The sequence below is a fragment of the Hibiscus syriacus genome, unplaced genomic scaffold (assembly GCF_006381635.1).
Source record: "Hibiscus syriacus cultivar Baekdansim isolate YM2019G1 unplaced genomic scaffold, ASM638163v2 tig00111942_pilon, whole genome shotgun sequence".
NCBI classification, from domain to species: Eukaryota; Viridiplantae; Streptophyta; class Magnoliopsida; order Malvales; family Malvaceae; genus Hibiscus; species Hibiscus syriacus.
Window position 1 is genome coordinate 666475 of NW_024063218.1, and position 27948 is coordinate 694422.

Genomic DNA, 27948 nt, shown 5'->3' on the forward strand with positions numbered 1-27948 from the left:
TCCAAGCCAGAAATGGGTTCCAGTGAAAAAGTGTGGGTTCTGGCCTTGTGCTGCACGTTAACCATGGCATTGGCCGGTAGTAGTAGTCAATATGAGCTCGCCTTGGAGGATCTGGGTCTGTCTTATGACTATAAGGATGCGCTCGGCAAAGCAATCTTGTTCTTCGAAGGACAACGTTCGGGGAAGTTGCCGGCGAGCCAGAGAGTCAAGTGGAGGGGAGACTCCGCACTCGACGACGGCAAACCCGATAACGTATGACTACCAAAATACTTTGCACACTGATGATGTTAGAATTGAGTTTGGTATTGATTTTGAAGATTTGGTTTTGCAGCACTTGCAGGTTAAATTGGTGGGAGGTTATTATGATGCTGGTGATAATGTGAAGTTCCTATGGCCTATGGCGTTTTCCGTGACTCTCTTAAGTTGGGCAGCTGTCGAGTACCGGAACGAAATCTCATCGGCCGATGAGCTTAACAACCTCTGCACCGCAATCCGTTGGGGCACGGATTTTATATTGAAAGCACATACTTCATCCACCACACTTTATACTCAGGTTTCCGTCTCGATTCGAACCATCTATTCAACATATGTTCAACATGAACATCGATGGTATTGTATTATACAGGTGGGGGATGGACAAGCTGATCACGATTGTTGGGAGCGTCCCGAAGACATGGACACCCCTCGAACACTCTATAAAATAACAGCCGATTCACCAGGCTCGGAAGTGGCAGCCGATGCAGCCGCCGCCCTTTCCGCTGCTTCATTAGTCTTCCAAGGGGTTAATTCCAGTTACTCTAAGAAGCTATTAAGCAAATCCAAATCAGTAAGAGGCTCGGTTTAAATTAGTCCTTTATGCCTAACAAACTATTATTAACTTATAAACATGTTTAACCTCAATCGCTCGGCTTCCCAGTTATTCAAATTTGCAGACAAGTACAGGGGAAAATACAATGAATCTTTCCCTTTCTACATCTCTTACACTGGATATAAGGTAAAACATGTAGAAATTTCCTATATTCTCTTTGATTTGAGCTTCATTATTTCGGATTTTTTTTTGACAGGATGAGTTGATATGGTCGGCAGCTTGGCTGTACAAGGCAAGTAGAGATGAAAAGTACTTGAACTATGTTGTGAGAAACCAAGGCTGGAGTGAATCAGCATTAGAGTTTAGCTGGGACGGTAAATTTCCTGGAGCTCAGGCATTACTAGCTCAGGTATGGCGATGTTAATTCGCTGTAAAAGTAAAAAAAGAAAGATATTAACAGTTTTTTATTCAGGAATTCTATGGTGGGAAGAAGGATTTGTCTAAATATAAGACCGATGTCGAATCATTTATATGTAAACTGATGCCTGGGAGTAACACTTTGCAGTACAATACGACTGCTGGTACACATACACATCTAAATTCATTAGTGAATAACTTAAGATTTCTAATGATCTTTTCAATAAGCTAATAGATTTTTCTGGCTTGTTTCCAGGTGGTCTGTTGTATGTAAGAAGTAGCTCTAATTTGCAGTATGTTACAAGTTCGTGCATGGTGCTGTCTGTTTACTCGAAAACGTTGATGGCATCTAACATCGATGGCATTCAATGCGGCCCGACCCATTTCTCAGCTTCTCAAATCAAATCTTTCGTGAAATCACAGGTGGATTACATATTGGGGAACAACCCCATGAAGATGTCGTACATGGTGGGGCATGGAAGTAAACATCCCACGCAGCTTCACCATAGAGGCTCATCCATTCCTTCTATCCACTGTCACCCCAGCAAGGTGGGGTGTAACGATGGCATGTCGATGTATTTCAATTCTAACAGCCCGAATCAAAATCTTCATGTCGGAGCAATCGTCGGAGGCCCCGATTCGAATGACCATTTCAACGATCTGAGATCGGAGCACTCGCAGTCCGAGCCCACAACTTATATGAATGCAGCTTTTGTGGGTGCAGTGGCTGGTTTGCTTGATGAAACCAGAGGAGCCTCTGCTACAGCTGCCGAGTAATTGAATCATAAATATTATCGACAATGTGTAATGCAACTTACCAGAGTATATATCTGTTGTATCCATCCACATGGATGTAAAATATCAAAGAAATAAGTGTATGGGAAACATGTTTTCTGAATTTAATAACAAGATCCAAACCTTATCACTTATTAATCTGAATTTAAATCATTTGCTATTTTAAGTTTAGATTCTTCCAGCTTTTAGATCATGCTGAAGTTGATATTTATTAATAAAAGAAGTGGTGCAAAGGGCTAGGAAATGAAAGAAATATACCACGAAAATTACAACATTGCAACTTTTTTTTTACATATTAGCAAAAATTCTATCAAATTAATTAAAGACTAACTCAGCAACCGCCAGTTGAGGTTGTAGATTCATTCATGCACCATACTTCATGAGACAAATCTGGAAACTGGTCGAGGAACAACCCCTCAAACTCAAAGCCTTCTACTAAACCCTCATTCAACATTATGTTCCGCCTGAGACTTTTGTCCCTCTCATCATCCTCTTCAACCATTTGCTGCAGCTCCTCCATTTTCACGCTTATCTTTTGTTTCCCAGACTCGTTTCTAATTCTAGTCGAAGAAACAAGCACTGTTTCTTCTTTCTCATCGTGGAGTTCATTTTTATCTGCAAGACTTTTAGTCACCGTAGACGACTTGTTGCGAGTTCTTCCTGCCGTCGACTTCCGCCGAGTCGGGTGGCCATGGCTGTGCTCGGCGGTGTATGTTATGATAAAGACTCCGGGCTCGATGGAGCTACGCTCTACTTGCTTTCTTGCTAAACAGCCTTTTGAGCTACTGCACCTGTAATAGCTTCTGTGTTTTTTTTTCCATTAAAAAAATAAGCTTTATATACCAAAACAAAGATGACGACGAAGATTGAAGAGAGAGGAAAGACGTTAAATTACCTTGGATATGGTGAGCCCTTGATCGGTTTCTGCCCATATTTTCGCCATGCCCATGCATCCGATTGAAGGCCATCAGCTGTTACGTGATGCACCACTCTATTCTTCTGATTCTTCCGGCTGAAACATGTGATCAACACCAATTAATTACTCAAAAAACTAACCAAATTCCTTGCTTTCACAAGCATGATTAATTTTTACAAACCTGACTCTTTTAGATTTTGCTGAATCCTTATTTGCAAGAGGTTGTTGTTTTCCCTCCGCATGATCTTCAAGAACTGGTATGGAATATGGATTCAGCTCGGGACGAAAGGGATTGTAAAGCTCCTCCAGCTCATCTAAATTGAAATTTTCTGGGAAACTCGTGAGATTTTCTTCCTCTTGAAAACTCCAAGAATCAAAGCTGAATGCTGGGTTTTCCATGCTGATTTCTCCAACTACTTCTTGCAAATCCCAGTTCTCCATGTACAAGTTAGTCATCGATAATTGTGATCTGTCAGAGAATTGTGATGAAGTTGAAGAGAGAGATATATGAGTGAAAATCTAGATCGAAGGCCTTGGTTTATATATTGAAAGAAAGAGAAAAGATGATTCTTTTTCCCCAACTGGAAATTAAGCCATAATTCTGTAAGTCGGTTTCTACCTCCGGCAAGTTGACATTTTGAAAAGTCAAAAGTATAGAGCTGCTCATATATCCTGCATTTTAAACTGCTTTCACTTGTGGCATTTAGTGATTTTATTAATGGATTAATTTAAATAAAATATTACATAAAATTTAGGTTTAATACACTTTAGGTGTTTAAACCATACTTCAATTTTGCTTTTAGTGTATAAAGAATTTTTCGATAAAAATAATTGTTTAATATTTTTCACATTACACTTTGAGGCGAATACCTTACACTTTTTTAATAATAAAAATATTATTGTAAAAAAAAATTAAAAAAAAATCTAAACTCGCGTCGTCCCTCTCCCTCCCATCCTCCACCACCGACGACGAATGGTCACTACCGGATGGGTTTTGTTCAGTGCACGGTGAGGAACTCAATGGTTACGGCCGTGTAATGTACGACCAACTGTAGTCATCAGAATCATCGGAAAACAATGAAGGAAAACTTAAAAAATCGACGACCCTTCGCGACGTTTTTTACGACGATTGACGCAGTTTCACGACTGGGATTCAGATTGCGGTCGCGGTCACATTTACAACGATTGCGGCCATAGCAGGCGCTATTGCGGGTATAACAAGTATATCGAAAGACAGTGCTACCACTATTTCGCGGACGCTATCACGGTCGCAGATCGCTATTTAAAACCCTGTTTCACGATTGGTGAGAGACTGGATTTTGGTCGTATCAATGAGATGGTTCTAATGGTATCAATGATGGCAACCACGAACCGACGGTGGCGGCTCGACAGTGGGATTTTAGGATTTTTTTAATTATAGTACTGAATTTTTAAAAAATATTTTAAAAAAAATTATATACATGACACATGTTAGATAACGGCTAAATTAAACGGCCGTTACGGTCCTGGCACCAAATGTGTAACATTAAAATCGTTAGGCTCCTATTTTTAGTGAAGAATTTTTTAGGCACCAAAAATAAATTTGAGTATAGTTTAAGCACCTAAAAGTGCATTAAGCCTAAAATTTATTTGATTGCTAACACCCAAAGCAGTTTTCTAAGAATTCAAGTGGGATAAATAATCATATGGGGATTGTGCATGCATGTTATAATTTTGCATGATTTGGTACAAAGCAGTCACTTTCTTCGGGACCAACTTGATCTTGAAGACTTATCAATAAGATAATTTTAGGGATATTTTTTTTCCAGCAAACTTTTCCAGAAAGCGAAGAGGGGAAAATCACATTCCCCGAATGGCCAATTTGTACATAGGGCATGGTTAGGGGTTGGACCTTAAACAAGTCGAGTTCGAGTATTGTTAAGCATGATTCGACTAGAAAAGTTTAAAGCTGAGTTTGAGTAGACTCGAAAGCTCATGAGCTAAAATTTTCAAGCTTGACTCAAGCTTGAAAAAACTTAGACTTAAAGTATTCTCAAACTTAACTCAGTTGAAGCTCAAATTTTAGCTCTGTTCAAGCTAAAAACCGAGTTTAAACATGAACCTTAAGTACATGAAATTATTATATTGTATTAAGTAAACATATAAATAATAATATTATTAACAATTAGTTTATAAAATTCAAGTTGAATCCTTTCAGTTTGAATGTTAATCGAATTTTAACTGAATTAGACCCAAATAATTTGCGATTATCGTCCTAGTTAGGGGACTTAGGATTGATCCCCCTGGTCTCATGTGCCAATGAAACGGTAGGATCTTCCTTGTAATTTAAGCCAAAGAACCCTTTTATTACGGAGGGATCTCTTTGTAGGGTTGATGGGATCTGAAACTAGTGCTGACGTTGGCGAAGACTAGAAATGAAACTATGGATTATTATATGATCACCATCTTCTTCAATTTTGGCTGAAAATATGATCACTAGCTGTCTACGTTGTGCAACTTGCCAAGTGAAAAATATCTGTTTAATCTCAATACGCCAATTGCAGCCTGCCAAAAAATTATGCACATATATAGTCTATATGCCATGCCCCCAAAATTTTTGTTTAGTTGTTTTTTTTCAAAATACCTCTGAAGTTTAAAATTAGGTAAATTACGCATTTATCATCTAAACTATCAATTTTAGTCTGTTTTAATACTTAATTTTTTTATTTTTTTTCAAAATCATACTTAAATTTTAGTTTTTATTTTAATTTAGTTTCCGTCGGTAAAAACTTTAGTTTTTATTTCATTTCGGTACCTCGTTTAAAATTTAACATTGGGTTTTGAAAAAAATTGAAAGTTTAGATACTAAAATGGACCAAAATGATAGTTTAGGTACTAAACACGTTAAATTTTTAACAACATGATACTAAAATTAAATGAAAATTAAACATTAGATGTGATTTTGAAAAATAAAAAAAATTAGGTATTAATGGATCAAAACTGATAGTTTAGGTACTAAATGTGTTGTTTACCCTTAAAATTATTCTCTTTGATTTTTAGAATTTAATTATTATTTTAGTTCATGAAAGAGTTTTGGCCACAAAAGGGGGCGGTAATCAACTAATGAAAACATCCTTTTGGTAATTTTGTCAATAACTTCTTAAGGTTGGTGTTGTTGTGGTCTATGGGGACTGTTACGTACCACGCGGAAAGGGGAAGGAAGATTCTCGCAAAACCGAAATCTTTATGATTCTCCAATTTCGTTCAACATTTGCTGCCGCTAGGGATGGCAACGGATGGGGCTAGATGGAGTTTTTAGTCATCCCGATTTGATTAAAAAATATATATCTTCCACTTGAATCTGACTCGATATGAAGATTATATATATTCTATATAATCCGATCCGATTTGAAAATATACATCCTTCATCGACTTTAACTCGATCCGAATTTTAAAGTATAAATTCAACCCGATCTGACCCGACCCAGTATAAAATAAGAATTTAATTAATTTTTTATATATAAAAAATTACATTATTATCCCGGGGTTAAATCAGGATGAAATTTTTTCACCTTCCACTTGAACTCAACCCGACCTCACACCCTAAAAATTCAACCTGGCCCAGAACCCAATCTTTTTTTTAAAAGATCCGACCCTATCAGATTTGGTCAAAACCAATCAATTTCGGATTAAGTTATCATCCCTAGTTGTCGCCTCTCTCATATGTAAAGAGGACAATAATAACTGGATTTAAAACGAAAAGAGGCAGATTAAATATACAAATTCTTGAATCCATATCGACTTTAAAAAAAAACCCACACCAACTTAACCTGAAACATTTATAATGCCTTCTCTAATAGATTTCCTTCATCTAAAAAAGGTTCATTTGAAAACCAACAACTTAATTTTCACCACCATGGACTCTGTTTACCTAAATTTTATTTAAAATTAAGAATGCAAATGAAAAAATGGATTAATAATGGTTTAAGTTTATGTGAGAATCTATATTTGTTGAGCTCGTACGAACAACCGAAGATGTCAAGAGGGGGTGAATTGGCCTTTTAAAATGTTTGATGGAAGCAATCGAAAAATAGAACTTTTTGCACATCAATTTAAAGTAATTCGACTTTTAAACCAAGTCTACACCCACTACCTTAGCATCCACACTAAGAATTTCTCAAATCCACTAGATTTGCTTACCTTGAAGGAACCTTACAAACACTTCAAGGTTTATACCTCAAAACCTTGAAAACACTCTCTACCCAATTGCAATTGATTCGGATTGAAGACTTTTAGTAAAAATCAGAGTTTGGGAGGTTTTGGGAGTATTTGTTTCGAAATATAGGGAATGGAGGTTGAAATGCACCTAAATAGGTTAAATTTTCTCCGCAAAAATGTCCTGAAGGGATCGATCCTTCTCAAAAAGGGATAGATCATTTTATCAAAGGGATCAATCCTTTTCCTTTAAAATTGCATCTTTTATTTCAAAGACCAAATTGATGACAGAGACACTAAATGGATGCAACCTAAGTCGCATTATGTCAACTTGATACATCAAATTATGCAAATTTTATTATTAATCAATATAGTCCATAATTTGCATAAATAAAATTCAAATCAAGTCACACAAACATATAATGGCTCTAAAGATCCTAAACATGCATATTTTCAATTTTTGCTACATTTAAACTTCATATTCTCATAATCAACATACGTAATCAATACAAAGCATGGAGAATATGATTTCACTACAACAATCAAACATTGCAAATTTAAGGCCAAAAGCATCATCATAAGCATATAAGGCCATAAAATTGCAACTCATGCAAAAACTAACTCCCCTAACTAATTGCAATTAAGCACTATGTGGGGACACACAATCATGCATGCAAACATATAAAATCATATAAAGCACAAAATTCCATGAAATAAAAACTTGTTATTACTTGAATTAAGGTCGTCTCCCTTTCTTCAAGTGTCATTCCTTATTGTGTTTTAGAGCCTCCAAATAGCTTGACATTGCTCATCAATGCTCCAACACACCTACAAAAGACATTTACTTGATTTTTGGTACCCAAATTGCTTTGGGTCATTAATTGTTAGTTTCAAGCCACTAGTTCCCTTAGGAACCAATACTTGCCTTATTTTATATTATTTTCTTTTCTTTATAGGATAAGTATTAGAATTATGACCATGAAAATGACAATGTGAACATTTTGTCATTATTGACTTTGATGAATTGTGAGAAATATTTTGTTCTCTTTTATTAAGCTATCAAGTTTCAATTCTGAAAGCTCTAAATCATTTTCCAAAATTTCATTTTTGTTTTCAAAATCTAATTTAATCTTCAAAAGAGAATTACTTTCTTGTATTTGGAATTCATGGTTTCAAATTCCAAGATCAATTCATCATAAACATCTTGTAACTCATCAAAAGAATATATGAATTTAATTCATTTGAGTTAGGAGATACCTTTGATTCTTCTTGGATGGTCATTAGGCAAAGGTTGGCTACTTCATTTTCTTCATCATTGGAGATATCCTCATCACTCCAAGTAGCAACAAAAGCCTTCTTCTTTGGCTTGCTAGATCATTTCTTCTTTAAGTGAGGACAATCATACTTGATGTGTCCCGATTTTTGACAATGATAGCATATGATGGGATCCTTTTCCTTCTTCGATTCATCTTTTTCTTTTTTTCTTTGGATTCCATGAATCGTTTGAATCTTTTGAAGAATTTGACCATCTTTTCATCTTCTTCATCCACCTCTTCACTTTAATACACTTTTTCTTTATTGGTGGACTTGAAAGCGATACCAACATCCTTTGTCTTCTTATATTTCTTTTCTTCTTCTTGCTCCTCTTGTTTTACCATCAACTTATGAGTGAGCAAGGAACCAATAAGTTCATCAAGATTAAGAGACTTTAAGTCCTTTGCTTTGATTATTGTCGTCTTCTTTGATTGCCAAGACTTTGGAAGAGAGTAAATCATCTTCCTCACAAGTTTTTCATTTGGGATTATCTCTCCATACTCCTTGAGGCCATTGACAATCACGAAAATCTATCAATCATAGCTTTGATGTCTTCATCCTGTTCCATCTTGAAATTTTCATAGCTATAATTTAGAAGATTGATTATTATTTTTTCACTTCATCGGTTCCTTCATGAGTGACTTTGAGCTTGTCTCATATCTCCTTGGCATTTGAACAAGAGGATACTCTTCCATATTCATCAGGCCCTAATGCACAAAATAGAATGTGCATGACTTTGACATTTTGTTGGAAATTCTTCTTCTCTTCTTCACTCTAATTTTCCATCCTATTGGTTGGAGTAGAGTGACCCGTCATTATAAAGTCTCAAGCATCTAGATCATTTGCATGAATGAAGAGCATCATCATATTCTTTCAATAGGCATAATTTGTTCCATTGAAATAAGGTGACTTGTTGATCGGTTGAGAATCTTCAATGTAGTAGGAGTCTTTGTCAGTTGATTGAAAAAGTTGATAGAGCTCTCCAAAGACCTTCTCAAGGTTATTAAACCGTCAATAGAGATCCACTCTGATACCAATTGTTGAGCTTGTTCAAACAACCAAAGATGTCAAGAGGGGTGAATTGGCCTTTTAAAAAGTTTGGTGCAAGCAATCGAAAAATAAAATTTTTTACACAACGATTTATAATAGTTCGACTTTTTGTACAAAAACTTATTTTTCAAGTTAATTTGGACTTCGAATTATTTTTGACAAATTCAATTAAATCCAAAATCAATTTTGTAATTTAATATTATATCAAAATATTAATTCAACAATATCATATAGATATTATAAAATCGATGACATGGACCTTGATGTTGATTATACGTTTCCTCTCCTAGTGTCGGATCAGATTATATCAAGACAAGTTTGCATCCCAGATTCTGAGATGGATTCAAAACCAATATAGTAAAATTATATTTTTTTTAAAAATAAATTAAAATCAAATAAAATATGCAATGTTTCATTAATAAAAAGAGTAAATCGTTTAATACCTAAACTATCAATTTTAATTTATTTTAATACTTAAACTTTTATTTTTTTTAAAATCATACCTAATATTTAATTTTTGTTTTATTTTAATATTTCACCGTTTTGTTTAAATGTTTATTTTTTGTTTTATTTTAATATTTCACCGTTAAAAACATAACGAATAAGCTCGCTGATCGCCGCATCTACATTCACTCAATGAAATAAAAAAATTTCAGCCCGCATTTTTTCGAACCCCTATAGTGATTCCGACCTCCGTATCGAAAAATGCCTCAATTTTCCTAAATCTGCTATAGACTCTTCGATTTCTTCATCTTCCGATCTCCGTTGTCAATTATCCGATGAACCTGAAACTGGAGTATGTTGACTAACTCATCATTCTCTCGTAATCTACCGTTCGAATTCATAGTTCATCCACCAAAGCTGTACAGTATCAAACAGTTCGTTAAGTTTTTAACCACATGAAATAAACCAAAAATTAAATGTTTAGGCATGATTTTGGAGGAAAAAAATTAAAAGTTTAAATATTAAAACAGATTATAATTAATAATTTAGATATTAATTTAGGTACTATATACATAGTTTACCCTAAAACAATAAGTGATGTTTCAACTGAAGATGGGAAAGATAAAAAATCTGACCTGTTCCGTCAACATCTCTAATATATACCTTGCTAATGGTGGCAACTTTTAAGGAGGTAAATAATTTTTTTTAAAACCTTTCTATCGTACTATCTATTTGTTTTCTAACGAGGTCGTATACATAGGTGACTAATAAAACAACAGGAATATTTCTCAATAAATAAAAGAAGTGATTAAGATTATCAGAATATCTCCATTATTTAATTATTCTATGCTTGTGTTCAATCGGACAACTCTCATATGTATCTCTAAATGCTAACCAATTTTAAGCTGAATACAAATGAAGGATAAATATCAAAAGTATACAAAAATTACTATAACAGTAATATGAATGGAAGTACCTAAAAAATGAATGGAAATCGCGTATAAAATGTACTAACTCGGTCTAGGTATATATACAGGTCGCAAAAAGAATATCAGAATCGTACCAAAATTTTCTTAGCTGCTTCTCGATGCAAGACTCACTCGCTTTCCCTCTACAGAAAATGTGCTACTGCTTTCAAGCTGTGTTCCAAAGCAAAGAAAAATCTTAAATTCAGAACCAGAAAACGACAACGAAAAGGAAACATACTCTTATAGCAAAATAAGTAGCTTCAAAATGTATTAATATAAAGCCAAAGGTACCAACTAACAAGAGAAGCAAACAGACCTTTCGTTTCAAGTAGGCAAGAGCATCTTTTGAAGAAAAGTTGCACAAAACAGAGGATGAGTGTTCATCTATAAGGACTTTTAGCTTCTTTAGTTTTAATGTCTCCCCAGGTTCCTGAGTAGGCAGATAACTAAAAATTAGAGATTGCATTGCGACTTCAAACAGTTTCTGTATTTAGATCAAGTGCCTGACGAAGAAGCTGTTTACATAACTTTTTCAACTTCAATTTTGGTTCATCAACTTTATCATCGTCCCGCATCCGTTGTGCTGGGGGATCAAAATCATCAGAATTCTCATCATCACTATCACTAAATGACGTCTTTTTCCCCTGAAAGTGAACTCCAGCTATTTTCTTTGGTTGATCCTTAATGCCCAGACCTTGCTTTCCAGATGTCGCTTTATCCTGAAAACAGAAGGCATATATTGCTTGCCTAAAATGCTGTTAAAGCTCTTTTAATCTCCCCGTCCCAAACATGCTTTACATATACATCAAAAGCATGCAGAACCATCAATAAAAAATAGGTTAAAATAAAAAGAAAATAATATGTTGTCTTCATTAAACAAATAACTTTAGCATAGTTCTCATGTAAAAAAATTAATGGTAAAGAGACATACTTGTACAAGTTTGTAGAGATTCTCTTGGTCATCTTCGAAAAAACAGTTCTCTCAGTTAAATTTTTAGACTTTCCGGTTTTGATTGATTTCTTTATAGTTGATTCTCCAAGTGAACCTCCGGAAACAAACCCATATTTATGGCCCCGCCATTCCGGAGGAACGCTTTCAGCTACTTCTCCTGTCAAAAGGAGTCAAATTATCTCAGAAACGACCAATAACATAAAGATGCAGACAGCAAAAAGCACATAACAGAAAGGGGACAAGAATATCCTTTGCCAGCATAAGACTATAACAAGTCTTCAGGTGCATGATAGTACACTATTGAGGGAAAATAAAAAGTCCAGTCTGCCTTTCCATCTTCAACATTACTCCACAGGCCAGAAAGACTAAACAATCCTTTTTTAACAAATAATGGAATGGGTAATACACCTTACTACAGGAATACACCCCAAGCATTCGTTTTGAATCAAAATTACTACCAGTGTTTCATCAAGCTACTAGTAATTACCTCCAGTAGGAAAATCCTGACTTTCAGTTTTCTCTATCAACTCCATTTCAAAGCCCACATCCGGATTTGACGGTGATGACTGCTTACCCTTTTTGACCTATTGCAAAATAGGCACGAGTAAATACACAGTGGCTCTTTTTAAACCAAAATAATAATAAATGTTTTACTAAATACAGGGGTGAAAGATCAGTCGGAAAAAAATTGAGAATTCTATAAATAAATATACATAAAAACATAAAAACTACTTCATAATGCCTACTTCAATTTGCATACAAAGTTGTATGATCGTTTAGCATTTAACCAAGCAGAGAAGAACTATTTATTAATGAGTCACAAAGTATTGTAAGTGCTTATGGTTCTGCCTCTAACTCAAGTACAGACATTGAGAATCTGTTCAAAAAATTGAGTGACTCAATAATGCAGGAAGGAAACAAGGCTTGTGTCTATCAAGCTAATATGAAACACTGAACAAATCAATCGAGTATAAACAGTTATGCTGGAAATTCCACTTGCAACTTCAATCAAGAAAACGTGAATCTGATATTTACTTTTTTCCTTCAGCTCTCATGTATTTCTACACCAGGAAAAAAATGTTGAAAGTAAGAAGCACATTACTAACACATAAGTTCTGAATACTCTGTGCCAAGGGTAACAGTTCAAAACAAACACAGGAAATCTTACAGTTTGTTCTGATGCAATAGAATTATTCTATGTATTGAAAAGAACACAAGGAAGAGGGCAACAAAATATCACATGCTGAAACATGCAAATTACCAACGCCTCAAACAAGAATTTTCAACAGTCTAGATAAATTACAAGAACGAAAAGGCGATAAGACATGATGAAAGTTTAGGACTTACAAGAATTCCTTCAAGATCCTTTGAAGAACATGCCTGCACAAGTTTCCCCCTCTTTTTCTTTCTTATCTAATCTAAGAACATAACAAGTAAAAACAAGAAGAAAATTCAAGCATCAAGTAAATAACTGGAAATAACTCCTACCACTAAAAATACAGTAACAACTATCAAACCAACACACAAAAATAGTGCACCAACCTTCCCTGTGGTCGGATCACTTTGACAACTTTCTCTTCAGTGTCCTTGGACATATTGGTCTTGGAATCTACTTGATTTTCGTTCTTTTCAGTTGATCAGTTAAATTAAATTACTTTAGAATTAATAATCTTCTACTAGGTTCAAAGTGAAATATAGTTTTTTTGGGCATCAATCATACCTTCATCATTGTTTTGTGCTGCTTGCTGCATAAAAACCAAAGAACAGAATAAATAAATGAGCTTCGCATCAAGTTGAACACCGTACTAGCCAAATCAAAGATGGACAAATTAAGTACAAAATACTCACCACTTTCAATCTTTTGAGAATACTATCAAACTGAGCTGTTCTGAAAGCCCACGGATTCGATTTTCCAATCCAACTCCTGATCCATATATTTCGGCAAGTAAATTCTATTTGTTATATGATTTTCATCCTCCTATTCTAGTTCTCCAACAAGTCATTGAATATCTCAATTCTACGTAAAGAAAGTTAACTAACCTGAAATAAAAACAGATACGCAAACAGTTTTCTAACAAAAAGGCAAAGAGAAACGAACCATCAGTGTTCTGTTTGTTCTTAACTCTAACGTAACTTTTGATCCCTTGTTTATCTTTCCCAAGACCTTCTCCTTCTTCCCATCCCTAAACGGGAAATCCAAAACAACGAATAAATACAATTTACAATTTAGAAAGAAAAAAAGTGTAATAGCTCAAAAGGATACGTACCATTTGTTTCATGAGGCCAAAAGCAGCAGATTGGCGAGCAATTCCGGAGTAGCGAAGAGGAGCTTCGGGTGCAATCATGATGGCTTCTTTTTTTTCTTCCTCTCTGCTACGCCGCCGACGATGCGCTTTGGCAGGTCCAGAATCGAGGAAGAAAGCTTGAGAGGGAGCTCGAAGAGAGAAAACCTAGGCGGTAGTGAGGTGATATGCGGTGCAGGTAGGCTTTGTGGAGTTCGGTGGAGACGCGAGTGTCTGACGGTAGAGAAAAAATGAGGTGTAGGGGTTTGGAGTGTAGGTCCCTTCTGATCATGTGTTTGACGCGTGGTGGTTTCATGATAGTAACTTAAAAAATAGTTGTAAGCCGCTTATTATATTTCCACTTTGGCGTCCAGCAGTTCAACACCGTCTATTTTTAGCAAGTTTTTGGGTCAGGCCAGATCATAAAATAATGCTTAACCAATGTATCTATCGATTCAGTATCTGATTTCTTATATATTTATTTTTATTTTATATTTTATATTTCTAATTCTAAAATTATTTCACCATAATATTCTAAAATTATTTCTTTTAACTTCAAATTTTTTTCAAATATAATTATATTTATTTAACTTTATGTTTAATAAGTTTTATTTTTTAATTATGTAATTAGAATTTTTAAAATTTATGAGTGAATTATGTATTATAAATTTTTATTTTTATTTTTTCTATATATATATATATATATTAAAAACAACATAATTTAAAGGAAAAATAAAATTAAAGTATAAACCGTATATACGAGTTTTATAGGTACTCGATTTACGGGTACTAAGACTTAATGGGCCAGGGCACGAGTTGACATTTTAGTATTTGAATATCCCTGATACCCAATATTTTGAATACCCAAAAATACATGTATTCGGATTTGAACACCCCTACATACCTCTACCCCTGCATAGGATTCTAGGGAACTATGTCGTTTTAGCACTCGCTTATGTGTGGTCTCACAAATGGGCCTAGCAAAGAGTGCCCAAAATATTTAGTGTAAATACCCAAAAGTTTTATAATAGATTCATATTGTAACATCCTACACCAGTACGACACACAGTCGACCGATGAGAGTACCCCCACAGAACCACATGAGTGGTTAACCAAAATTTTCTTTAACATACTCATTGGAAAAACATACATCAAACATGCTCATAATAAAATAAATGTTAACCTTTATATAAATAAGTTTACAATCGGGAGCTCCCCAAAATAAATACTTCCAAAATATATAAACCATTCATTTAAAACAAGTTACGACTCTATTTTTATAAAATAGGGTTACAAATATACATGTCATCTAAGAAGAAATTGAGACATACTCTACTCTAAATGCTGGTCTGGATCTACTCTACACAAAAACTCTTCAACTGCTTCACCTATGAATCTGCGTAAGGAAACAAATTTCAAATGTTGAGCTAACTAGCCTAGTACCCCACTAACAACTAAAACATATTAAAAATGAGTTCATTATAAGCTCAACAACTGATAAATAATATAGTGACTCGTATATTTACTCTCTACTCTATGGCATACATCATGGTACGGTTGAGGGATTTATGCATCTCGAAGTTCACGCACCCCTCTAGTCTACCGATGATGTAGCCCCCGAAAACCTCTTGTTGAGTTAATCGATCGACGGAATCGGCCAAGAGGGGGTGAATTGGCAATTAAAATTTTGGTTGAAGCTTTTGTAGAAAATTGAAAGTAATTGCACAGCGATTTAGAGTGGTTTGACTTTATCAACCAAAGTCTACGTCCACTACCTTAGCTATCCACACTAAGGATTTTCCACAAATTCACTAATTTGTCTTTCTTTTGAGGACAAAGAGTAACCTTACAAACCCTCAAGAATTATACCCCAAATTCTTGAGAACACTCTCTCCCAAAGAGAACAATACAAATTTGCAAACTTACAAGGAAATCCTCACAAGGTAGATTGTTTGCACAATTCTAGAACAAAGAAAAGAACACTCAAAAATGAATACAATTGAGCACAATTAGTGTTATTGAAAGCAAAATGAATATTGAATGAAAAATAGGCTTGAAATGCTCAAACTTTAGGTTTGATACTTTCTCTTTGATTCTCTCTTGATTCTAGTTGCTTGATGTTTCTTGTTATTGATTAATGGCTCCTAAGCTTGCTTAAATACACCTTGAATCACTTCTCAACGTTGGGGATGATTAGTGAAGATAATATAGCCGTTTTAATGTAAAAACAATTAATAAAACAGCTTGGAGCGTGGGGGGAATCGGTACCCCTCTTAGGGAATCGATTCCCTAAGTGTAAAATTCAAATATTTCGACCATTACAAAGGGGGGGAATCGGTTCCCCCTGAGCAAACTGAAATTTTTGGCTTTGAAACGGTTCGAAATACTTTGTAAAATTATTTTGAAATTGTTTTAAGATTAAAACTTAATTTTACACTTGAGTAAAGATTAAAAATGACTTTTGAAAGATTTAGAGTAATATTTTGATATTCGAATAATTATATCGAATATACTTAGAAAATCATTTGAAAAATCTTAAAATTCATTTATCTTAATTTGTTATATCGAAATATCAAAATGTATTCAACACCTCTACATCAGACACCACACCCTCGACTAGCCTACCCCTTACGAGTGTCGTACCTTGCGCTCTAGCTAATCAGTTTAAAGTGCCTTGCGCACTCCCTAAAGATATTCAGACTAATTATATAGTTCGACACCCTAAACTAAAGGAACTCAGGTGACCAAATCATTTCCCGAACATCAAACAAGGCTAGTCTTATGTCGCCTTAATTATTTTAGTTTCCATGTTTGATTTTGCTTAATTATTGTTCTCACTTGTAATCTTAATTAAGAATAATTAGAGCTTATTGGGAACCTTACTAGCCTTTACAATTCCTCAAATTTTATAGCCCAACCAACTCTTTGGTATCGATACAAGCCATACAGTATTGATACTGCCTATTCTGCCTATTGGGTATCGATATCCTACCCGAGGTATCGATACCTTAGAACAAAACTCTCTTGTTTTAAAAGGGGAAGTATGGATACTCATATGAGAGTATCGATACTTTGACAATGGGCATCGATACTTCCTAGAGTATCGATACCATGGCATACTAGAATATGGGTTTTGATACCAAACACCCTGGTCTCGAAACTGAACCCTCAGTATCGATACTTTTTCAAAGGGTATCGATGTTGAACTCATGAACTTCACAAATTTAGGCCTGAACAAGAACATTATCGGTACTGATCCCTCTAATACCAATGCCTTCCCTCGAAATTGTTTTATTTAGGCACTTAAATTCACTCACATTGCTACATAGAGATTCCCAAATGTTCTTAGTGTTTTATGTGATCAAGTAAGGTCATAAATAAGGCTTTAAACATGCTTTTAACATGAAACATAAAATTTACCATTAACATTCTCACCAAGCTTTAATATAATCATTTATGCTATCATACACTTCAATGACCCTCTAAGAAGTATAGAAGAGTTGTAAGTATGGTTACCTTGAGTTTCTTAGCTAATGACAAAGCTCCCAACTCACTCAAGGTGCTATCTCATTTCCCTTACATTTTGAACCTTCACCCACTTCTTTCATTATATAAAATTAAGAAAAGAGGTTACTAACTTAGCTAGATTCTTGAGTTGAGGTTTAAAACACTTCTATAACTTGAATCTTACTAAAAAAGGGTTAGAATCTAAAGATTCTCATAACCCTCAAAACCCCATTTTGGCAACTATGGTTAAAATCCTACAATGTGGAGCTTAAAATGAAGCTTGAAGAATGGGGATTAATAATCTTATCTTGGATTAAAAACTATATATGAATTGCTTGGAAATCTTGCTTTTGGAAGGAAAAAGTAAGAGAAAATGATGAAAGGAAGAAGAATGATGTTTGGTGGGATATTTAGGGAGTGGTTCACGTAAACAACATAAAATAACAGGGGTTTCAACTTTCAAATAAAAATGGGTAAATTGCACTTTTAGCCTCTTTGACTCTAAAAGCAAACAAAGTCACCCTTAACCCTTGGGCCTAACTCGAGCCCACTCCCAAATTAGCTAAGTCTAAATATTTTATAAGGTTCTTTGGTTCGGTTGACCCGAACCACTAACCCGAATTTTAGTGCATTACACATACTTTAGATCTAGATTAAAAATTGAGAATAAATGAGTCGACGACCCAAAAATTAAAAACGTCCAAATAGAACCTAAGCTTGAGGGCACATTTGTGAGGTTTTTTTTGCCCCATTAGACCAGGAGAAAAAATTAAAAGCCCCAATAGGTCAGTTTGAAAATTATTTTGCAATTTATGACAAATGCTACGGTGCAGAGGTGATAAGTTTGTCCAAATAATACTTTTTATTAGATTTTATCACATCGAGTAAAAAAATTAAATAAAAATATGTTTTTTTGGAAATGATCACTTCAACGTGACGAGTTCTAAATCACTATAATAAATACTATAGGTCCCTAAATAATTTACTTTGGGTTGTATCTAACTAAATAATTAGCACGCCTACTATATTCGGCCAATTTTGCCCATTTGTGAGGCCTAACTCATTTTTCTCATTACATAAGCGGCTTACAACTATTTTTAAATAATTAAATTCATCGTTCAAATTCAATAAAAAATTAAATTAATTCATATGTCATATCATCAGTTATCGTAAATCATCACGTTATTATTATATACTACTACATCAATATTATAACGATTAACTATGTACATTATGAGTCAAAGAATTATATTGAATATTTTTAAATTTTAAGTGTCAAAATTATATAACAAACTGAGTTTTGGTGTTTAAAAAATTTTCGTTAAAAATATATGTCTAACGATTTCAACGTTACACTTTTTTAGGTGTCTGGATCGTAACGACCGTTAATTTGGTGGTTACCTAACACGTGTCTTGCTTATAATTTTTTTAAAAATATTTAAAAATATTTAATCTTATAATTAAAAAAATTTCCAATATTCCACTATCGATCGCCCACCGTCGATCCGTAGTCGTCACTATTGACCCTATTAGAACCATCTCATCATCATGATCAAAACTCAGTCTCTCGCCGACCGTAAACTACACAGATCATCGTTAAAAGCATCACCACCATTAAATTTCTTGTTCTACCCTAAACATATCTAGTCGATGGTAATCCTTTATCGTAGTCTAAGGTGGGGATGAGTGAGAGTGGGGTACTGTGATGGTTTGATTTTTCTTATTTTTTTATTTTAAATAATATTTTTATTATTAAAAAATTAAAAAATAATAGTAGACCCTAAAAAATAATAGAGAAAAAAAATCTAAACATCTATTTTTTTAAAGAGAAAATAACCTAAGTGACCGAAAATGCCTTATAATATACGATTTTAACCAACTTTTTTTGGATTTGCCAAAATGACCAACAAATTCGCAACGCGAACTCCAATTTCGCAACCCAGTTTCCAATTTCGTAACGTGATAGTCAAATTCGTAACGCGATAGTCAAACCATGTGACAAGTGTGACAACCCCATCAACTCACAACTCAGCTTTGAACTCAATCAATATTGTCTTTTAGCTTGATGGTTCATAAAGCATGTTACTTGAACAGTATGAATCAATTATGCAATTTCCAGGTTCAATTTAACACTGCATTTCAAATTCATTTCATATGTAATTGGAGTTTGAATTTAAATTTCAATTTGAGTTTGAATTTCAATATAAATTTCGGCTCCACTATAAATATTAGCCCAAGCCAATATGCATGTTATCATTGATTATTCCTAATTTCCATTGTTTTTTTCAACTTTAAACGCGAGGGAAATCCCGACCATCGTAATTTTTGGTCAACTTTAAAGCGTCAGAAATATTTCGGGCTTATGATCTGGGTGGTATACGAGAAATGCAACAAATGACAACTAAAAATCCCGATAATTGAGGGCTACAACTTGTAATAATAACCAAAATAATAAGTCTGAAATGCTTCTGAGTACCACCCAAATCATAAGTCCGAAATGCTTCTGATGCTCATCAAAATCCAAAGCTCATATGGTGCCAAACAAAAGGAAATCAAAATCCAAATCTCATATGGTGCCAAGCAAAAGGAAATCAAAATCTACAACTTGAGTTTGAACATTACTATGATTTGTTCAGTTGTTATCATGTTGGGATTTTCTCTTGTGTTTGATTGCTTGGATAGTTGTTCTCTTGCTTATTCAAGTGTCATTAGCTTGTATTTATAGCTTGGAATGTGTTTGATGTTGTATATACCTTGATGTTGTATGTTGCGATCAACGCGAAAGTCAAATTCTCAACGCTTATTTCGTGTTGCGATAGCCAAATTCGCGTTGCGAATTTAACTTTCGAGTTACGAATTTGACTTTCGCGTTACGAATTTGTACCTTCAATAGGTCTTTTTTTCCTTCAAACATAATGCAGATTGAATTTTTTAGAAACAACAAATCAACTTTTACAAATCAATTAAACAAGCAAAAAAATAATTCTTATTTACACATCAAATTAAACAAATCAACTTTTACAAATCAATTAATCAAAAAATAAATCTTATTTCCTCATCAATTAAACAAATCAACTTTCAATGTAAAATTCAATTAAACAAAACAAAAAAAATGTACCCCAGACTGTTGTTTATGCACAAATACATCAATTTCACGCAGCTCACTTCAGGATTAACCTACAGAAACCAAACATTTGCTTAAACAATACTTTCTACACATCTAAAACCAACAAACAACAAATTATTGAATTCTAGGTACTTAACCAAATATTTTCAAACCAATTAAAGAGTATATATGTTAACAACACTTGCTCAAACTTACCAATTGTTTATGCACACTTTCAGCATGCGGATGCAGGTAGGCAGCGTCTCGCATATATCGATCTGACCATATAATGCCGAAACCACAAGCATACTGCACCTCTATCTCTATCTGTGGGAGGTATATACTGTTTACTTCCTGTCGTCAAACGTTCCAAGCACAAGCATACGAGAGGACCAAAATCCCCTCTGGCTCCCTGCGTTTGTTGTGGCGCAATCTCGTCTCTGATCATTGTAATTTTGAACTTCTTTGGCTTCTTGTTTCCATAATTTGTCCAATAATCAATCGCATCCAAGTATTTAGCCAAATGATCGCTCCATCCCTTTGTAATAATATCTCTCAAATCAAACAATGGTATGTAATTCAACATGTTGTCATATACCATTGTCTTCAGGGATGGGAGCTGAAGCTCGACGAAAAGCTAATGACGACGTTCTAAAATAGGGATAAACACATGCAATCATAAATAATTGCGCACATCAAATAAAATTTATGAAAACCTTTAAAATATTCAAAAAATAAATACTAACCTTATCGACCTCCCACCATGCAGGATAAAGTTTAGCTTTTCCATTACCCAACGTATATGAAGCATCTCTCTGATCCTTCAAGTGAGCTGCGTGAAAAGACGTCGGCATAATAGTCCATCGAGTACCTCTTTTCCTCAATTTCCTTATTATTAGAAGACGTGACACTCATGCATCAATATGTTGTTTTATAAAAAAATAAATATATTAGTGAATTTATTAATAATTTAAAAAAAATCAAAATGCAATATAAGAAGAATATAAGACTTACCACCCCTTCGAGATAGCCATTATCTTCAACCCCTAATAAAATACCCCACCAAGACCGATCAAGAAATAAATGAATAGCATCGTCGATTTGGCATAGGTCAGAATAACACCCCTTGCTCCGCTCATGTAGATAAAAATCAACTGCGGTCTTAGCCCAAAGGGTATTATCCGTAATTGTGTCCGGTAGTATTTCCCTCTCCTACTGAGGAATGGTACTGGCCGGTAACACATACGAAAGCCAACTCGCATCCATCATACCGAGCACGGGAGGGTTTTATCAATATGTCGACATATGACGCCATGTGAATCGGGCTCTTGAACGGCGGGCGGGACCTCTTGAACGATGACAGGGGCCTCTTGAACGGTGGAAGGGACTTCTTCAATGATGAGAGGGGCCTCTTGAACAATAGGAGGTGTCTCTTGAATGATGATAGGTGCATCGGGCTTATTCTTACGGAGTCTTGGCACTAGTGGGGTGAATGGAGACGTAATGGCATGTGCACGACGTCTGATGCGTGAACCCCGTCGTGCAAGAAAAACCCGACGTAAAGCATCTACCTTATCGGGCCGCTGAAAATAAATTAATACATAAATTAGTAAATAAATAAATAAATAATGCTGAAAAAAGGTTATTTTCATTTTTAGTATAGTATTAAACAAACTTACCTCATTGCGTTGAGTATGAATCTCATTCTGCAATAATGAAACAATCTCGCGTAGAGCGACAACCTCATCACGTAAAGTAGATACCTCACCACGTAGCGCACCATTGTCATCGCGTAAAAAATCCACTTCACCACGTAAAGATCGTACCTCATCACGCCATACACCATTATATTCACGTAAAGTACCGACCTCATGACGCAAAGCACCGACCTCATCACGTAATTCCCCTAACTCATCCCGTGAAGGTGGAGAACAGGGAGATAAATATTGTGGCCTCTTAGCCGGTCGCTTATCATGAGGTGATGGTGGAGAAGAGGCTCGATGATGTGATGGAATAGGTGATGGTGGAGGTGGAGAAGAGGCTCGATCAGGTGGATGGCTCCAGGTGTCGAGCTGTAGAATCGGCCCGATCAGGTGATGGCTTTTGAGGTGGGGGATTCTCATCATCTGTCCCATCAAAAAACCGCTTACTAGCTTGCCACCAATCAGTGGCAAGCTCAGCCTCTGTGGGTGTCAGCCTCTGTAATGGATAGTTGGCCTCTTAACAATATAAAAGCTCAAACAAAGTTAAACTTGTACTAGTAATAACTTGTTTATATATGGTATTATTTGTGTGTTAATTTACATCATTCATCGTCGTATATGGGAGTAACTCTTCCCAATCCAACATGTGGATCCTCTTCCAGGTAATAGCCCTAGAAATATCATTTGATCTTTTTATCGCATATGTCCGCATGCTGGGGAAAACCTCAAATATCCAAATCTACAAACAATATAATACACAAACATTAGTAATTGTTAAATAATTAATTATAATTTTGGAAACATTATATAGAAATTATTACCTTAAAGGCCCAAGTAAAGCCTGTCAAAGTGTATTTAGAACCATCACCCCGCAAACTTTTTCGGTCCTCAAAGGCAGACGACAACTTCTTCCAGGTAGCTTTCCATAGATATGAACCCCACGGAAATAGGTTCCATGCATTTAGGTCCTTTACCAATAATATTAGGTCCTCGGAGATAGGTTGTCTTCCCTCTTTGCCTAAAAAGCCGGCATGCAAAAGTAATAAATGGCATACTCGGACAACATCAAGATCATCCATCCGAGTAAAACCATCTTTATCAAATAATATCTTCAAGTCGTAGAAGTGTAAACTTGGCTTCGACTTTGCCAGCTCAGGAAAAACCCGAGATAACCATGATGGGCGGGCGATATGACTAGTGTACCGACCTACATCATCATGTCCGAAGCATAGACCAGTGATTAAGCAAAACTCCTCCCGCCCAAAATAAGTATGTGACGGAGGAAAATGAAACCATATCTCCTCATCACCACGTTGTATCCCCTCGGGGTAGATCGTTAGTCATGGTCTGAAGAAACAAATGTGTCAACATAACATCTCCACCCGTATGTTGCACTTTCAGCCATGGCCCGAAGCAAGTATCCTCAAACAATTTTCTTTGTAGAGGTGTAAGCATCGACGTAATTTTAGTGGCTAGGCTTAATTTATTCCTTAATGTCAATGCAGCCGAAAAAAAATTCTACAAAAACAATAAACATACCAAGTTAGATATACCAAAAACTACAAATTATACACTATAAATAGACTTGATATTAAACAGTGAAAACAAAGCCAAATATGTTTCAAACTAGCACGGTATTCACCCAAGTCATTATTCCATCATAGTTCACAAAATGCATCTGATAACATTCCAGAAGTAAGCACTTATATAAACATTTAAAAGGACAATATATAGGTTTAGTGCAGGTTCAAAGACAACATAAAGAGTAGTAGTTTATTCTTAAAACTTAAATTAGCAACACTGTGAAGTTAGTATTTGTCTTTGTTTTTTGGTTGAAGTAATGCAATTCATTCAAGTTTCAATTTGTAGAATAAAAGAAGTTTCTGAAACTTAAATTCGCAATGCGAAAATGAAAATCGCAACGCGAAACTAAAATCGCGTTGCGATTTTCATTTTTGTGTTGCGATTTAGGGTTTCTTCAACAAAAAAGACAAAACAAAGACAAATACTAACTTCACAGGGTTAAAGACTAAACAGTTTACCAGTAAATTTATCATCAATATAAGAAAAATCTAATAATAATACAAAAAATTCAAAATAAAAATAAGAGATTAAAAACTAACCATCAGTGGTTGATTTTTCATTTCTGACCGTGAATGGTTGTGAGGGTTGCTCTGAGAGATGGAGATAGACGGATTTCGTCGGAGATAGGGACGAATTTCGTCGGAGATGGGGACGGATGTCGCCGTAGAGAGTGAGAGATGGAGATGGGACTGAGTTGTGATTTAGGGTTTTAGGTTAGAGATGATTTGCGATAATACTGTTTACATTTGTGTTGCGAAATTAATATTGTGTTTCGCGTAAAAACATTTGACTTTCGCGTTACGAATTTGACTATCGCGTTGCGAATTTGACTTTTGTGTCGTGATTTACAAATTCGCGTTGCGAATTTGATTTTTGTGTTGCGAATTTGACTATCACGTTGCGAATTTGACTATCGCAATGCGAATTTGGAAAATCGCAATGCGATAGTTAAATTCACGTTGCGAAATTGGAGTTCGCGTTACGAATTTGTTGGTCATTTTGACAAATCAAATTTTTTTTTATTAAAATCGTATATTATAAGATATTTTCAATCACTGAAGTTATTTTCTCTTTTTTTAAATACCAAAAAATTAATTGAGGTACAATTTAGGACTTATTTTTATATTAAGCCTATATATAATCAATTTAGCGATTAGTCATTCAGCACCGGCACACAGACACAAGGCTGATTCTAGAAACCGGTCATCCATTCTCGTGATCTGGATATCATTTTCTCTCCTGTTCCAATCTCTCTAGTTTCATTAGATTCTCTGATTGTAGGCCGTAAACCACCAGTTTTTTTTTTTACTTTCTCTTTGCCAATGGGATCTTTGCTCGGAGACTTGCCGTCGTTTGACCCCCACAATTTCAGCCAACTTCGTCCCTGCGGTCATTCTGATCCTTCTGTAAGTATCCCCATTTCTGTGTTCGAGTTGAATCAGTTTCTCGTTTCAGCACTGATTTTGCTCCAATAAACCCACTTACGCAATTTAGATGAGTAGCGAAATATTGTTACATTCTTATGTGTAGGTTTCTGGGTTTACACAGATATGATTTTAGTAGTCTGATAATCAAATTCAGTTTTTTTTTTTAATTTGGACCTTAATGCCGTTGTCCATTTAATCGTTTAGTTGTCAGAAGCTTTTTTGGATGAAGTTGTTTGTGATTACAAATGAATATATATATATGCTTACTGATTTGAAGGGTTTAAATTGTTCATGGAATTCCAACTCTGGTACTGTCAATGTAGCTGATTTGATGTTTTGCATTGTAAAATACGCTTGTTTTTAGGAGATTGATCAAAGTCAATTCAATGGAATGTAATATGATGAATGATGATAACTCGAAGCATCTAATTAATGCTAATACTTGCTATTATCTGTTTGATGAAATGAGAAATAGCTTTATACAGCACAAGCATTAGCCTTGAAATGTTTTCTTATGCGTAGTTCCCTTAAAATGGTTGGCAACTGTTCTTCCTCAGCTTGAGATTTTGTCCAGTGCGTGTAAATATAACAATCAAAAGCTACCAGCTACCATGACTTCAACTTTGTTCTTAAGAAGTTTTCCGGATCTGCTTTTGTACTCAGTAGTTTTAGCTCTTAATACCGGTTCTTGTTAGTGGTTACAGAATTCTATGCTTTAGCTAAGACAGACGCTGAGAGTTTAATTCTATGTGGGTATACCTGAGTGTAGACTTGTATACATATATGTATTTGTTTCCAATTGTTTACAGTGGTTCCTTGGTTAATTGTTGTGACACCCGTTTAAGCTCAATGTAGTTGAAAGGTCCAAATGATATAAGAGCAATTCTCACCTGCCATTCTATCCTTTTGACCTATTTCAACAGGTGAGATGCTCTGCTGTTGAATGGAGTTCATATCGATCTCTTCTATGTTTTGAATATAATGAAATAGACTTTTTGCTTCCACAGGTTGGCTTTTAACAAAAATTACATTGAATTCTCTTGTATGTTTAGACTTGAATGCTTTAGGAGCATAAAATGTTTCTCCTTATTATTCAGTCATGTTAAGAATTGATTGCGCTTTTTATATTCTAACAATCTCTTTTTGGCTAGAAACCAACGCCTGTCACCTACCGCCCTACTCATAACCGGACTCTTCCGCCACCTGATCAAGGTATTGAACATTTATCTATTTCTCCTTGTGTTTACTTGTGAAACAATATTTCTTTAAGTGGGAGTGAGATATTCTTGGCATTTTAAACCATCTGGTATGGTTAGTGTTCTTTTTTACAGATTTATCCACACAATGACAATATATCTTTATAATGGATGTCATATACTGTTGTAATTACTTGGTAGCGTTACCTTCTAGAATGTGAATATTGAGATGTCTGACTTGGGACTTTATACCATATGATTTAGCTTTATAATGGTATTGTCTTGACAACTAGGCTTTTTAATAAATGGTTATGATTGAGAAATTTATTTTTATGCTTGTAACTACTTGTTACAGACTTTATAACGAATGTATCGCTTAAATCATTTAAATTGTTGTATGAAGTTTATCAATTGGAATGAAAATGTCGAGGATCTTATTTCTGTCTGTTCTGAACTGTTGTAGCTTCAAATTGCATCCTAGTGCAGAGTGCCATAGGTCATCCACTTAAACTCTTGAAATTTTATCATGAATAGTTTTTAAATCCTCGTGTGAACATCTTCTTTATTTGTGATAGACCTCTCAAACACTTCTAACAGTTATAATTCCCTTTTTTTTTCTTCCATTCTAACAGTTATAACCACCGAGGCCAAAAATATCCTTATTAGAAATTTCTATCAGCACGCTGAAGAGAAGGTTTGTAGCTCATTTTTATGATTTTTCATGTTATAAGACTGCATCAAAATAATTTCTTAGTCCCATATTTGTGTACATGTGCATATAATTTTAGAGTAGGTGTGAGTATTTCATGCAGTGTCTTACTGCTTTCCATTGCAGTTGAGACCGAAGAGGGCTGCCACTGAACAGCTAATACCAGAACATGGATGCAAGCAAGTTAAGGCTTCGACCTCCTATTCCTAATGAGATTTTCGTTAGTTTCTTTGGCGCCCATGTAATGTACCTTCTCTTACTGAATGTCTGTTATAGAAACTGTAGAGCGGCTTATTCATTGTTGTAAACTAGGATGTCGTACTTGTACGTTTTGTGTGTACAAATCAAACTTCTTGTTGGTTTACCAGCGTATCATGTATAGCTCTATACATCCTTTTATTTGTATTCATTCCATGTCACATGGATGAAATCAAACTTGGAGCTCCTGGAGCTGCATTTTTTACTGAAGTCATATGCATTTTTTGTGAAACAAAGGCCAAATCTACTAATTGGAAGCATTTATAAGACTGTCTTGCATGCATTAACAAAGCAAATTAATAGCTCTAATATGCCGTG

The 27948-nt window shown here is 35.0% G+C and overlaps 3 protein-coding genes and 1 pseudogene across 3 annotated transcripts; 2 read left to right on the top strand and 2 right to left on the bottom strand.

Moving 5' to 3' along the window:
- Nucleotides 1–26084, top strand: LOC120173298 (endoglucanase-like). The gene is made up of 9 exons (XM_039180501.1): nucleotides 1–252; nucleotides 341–553; nucleotides 626–826; nucleotides 917–994; nucleotides 1065–1217; nucleotides 1281–1389; nucleotides 1482–2060; nucleotides 23797–23801; nucleotides 26074–26084. The coding sequence occupies exons 1-7, from the start codon at nucleotides 13–15 to the stop codon at nucleotides 2000–2002; spliced, it is 1515 nt and encodes a 504-aa protein (XP_039036432.1). The 5' UTR covers nucleotides 1–12; the 3' UTR covers nucleotides 2003–2060; nucleotides 23797–23801; nucleotides 26074–26084.
- Nucleotides 2231–3550, bottom strand: LOC120173299 (probable WRKY transcription factor 27). The gene is made up of 3 exons (XM_039180502.1): nucleotides 3118–3550; nucleotides 2916–3032; nucleotides 2231–2823 (listed from the first exon to the last, which is right to left on the bottom strand). The coding sequence occupies exons 1-3, from the start codon at nucleotides 3390–3392 to the stop codon at nucleotides 2352–2354; spliced, it is 864 nt and encodes a 287-aa protein (XP_039036433.1). The 5' UTR covers nucleotides 3393–3550; the 3' UTR covers nucleotides 2231–2351.
- LOC120173237 lies at nucleotides 10753–14203 on the bottom strand (annotated as a pseudogene).
- On the top strand, nucleotides 25218–27814 carry LOC120173300 (DET1- and DDB1-associated protein 1-like). Its single transcript, XM_039180503.1, has 5 exons — nucleotides 25218–25446; nucleotides 26391–26474; nucleotides 26619–26679; nucleotides 27296–27357; nucleotides 27499–27814. Exons 1-5 carry the CDS (start codon nucleotides 25363–25365, stop codon nucleotides 27580–27582), a joined length of 375 nt encoding a protein of 124 aa, XP_039036434.1. The 5' UTR covers nucleotides 25218–25362; the 3' UTR covers nucleotides 27583–27814.
- Nucleotides 27815–27948: the final 134 nt, after the last annotated feature.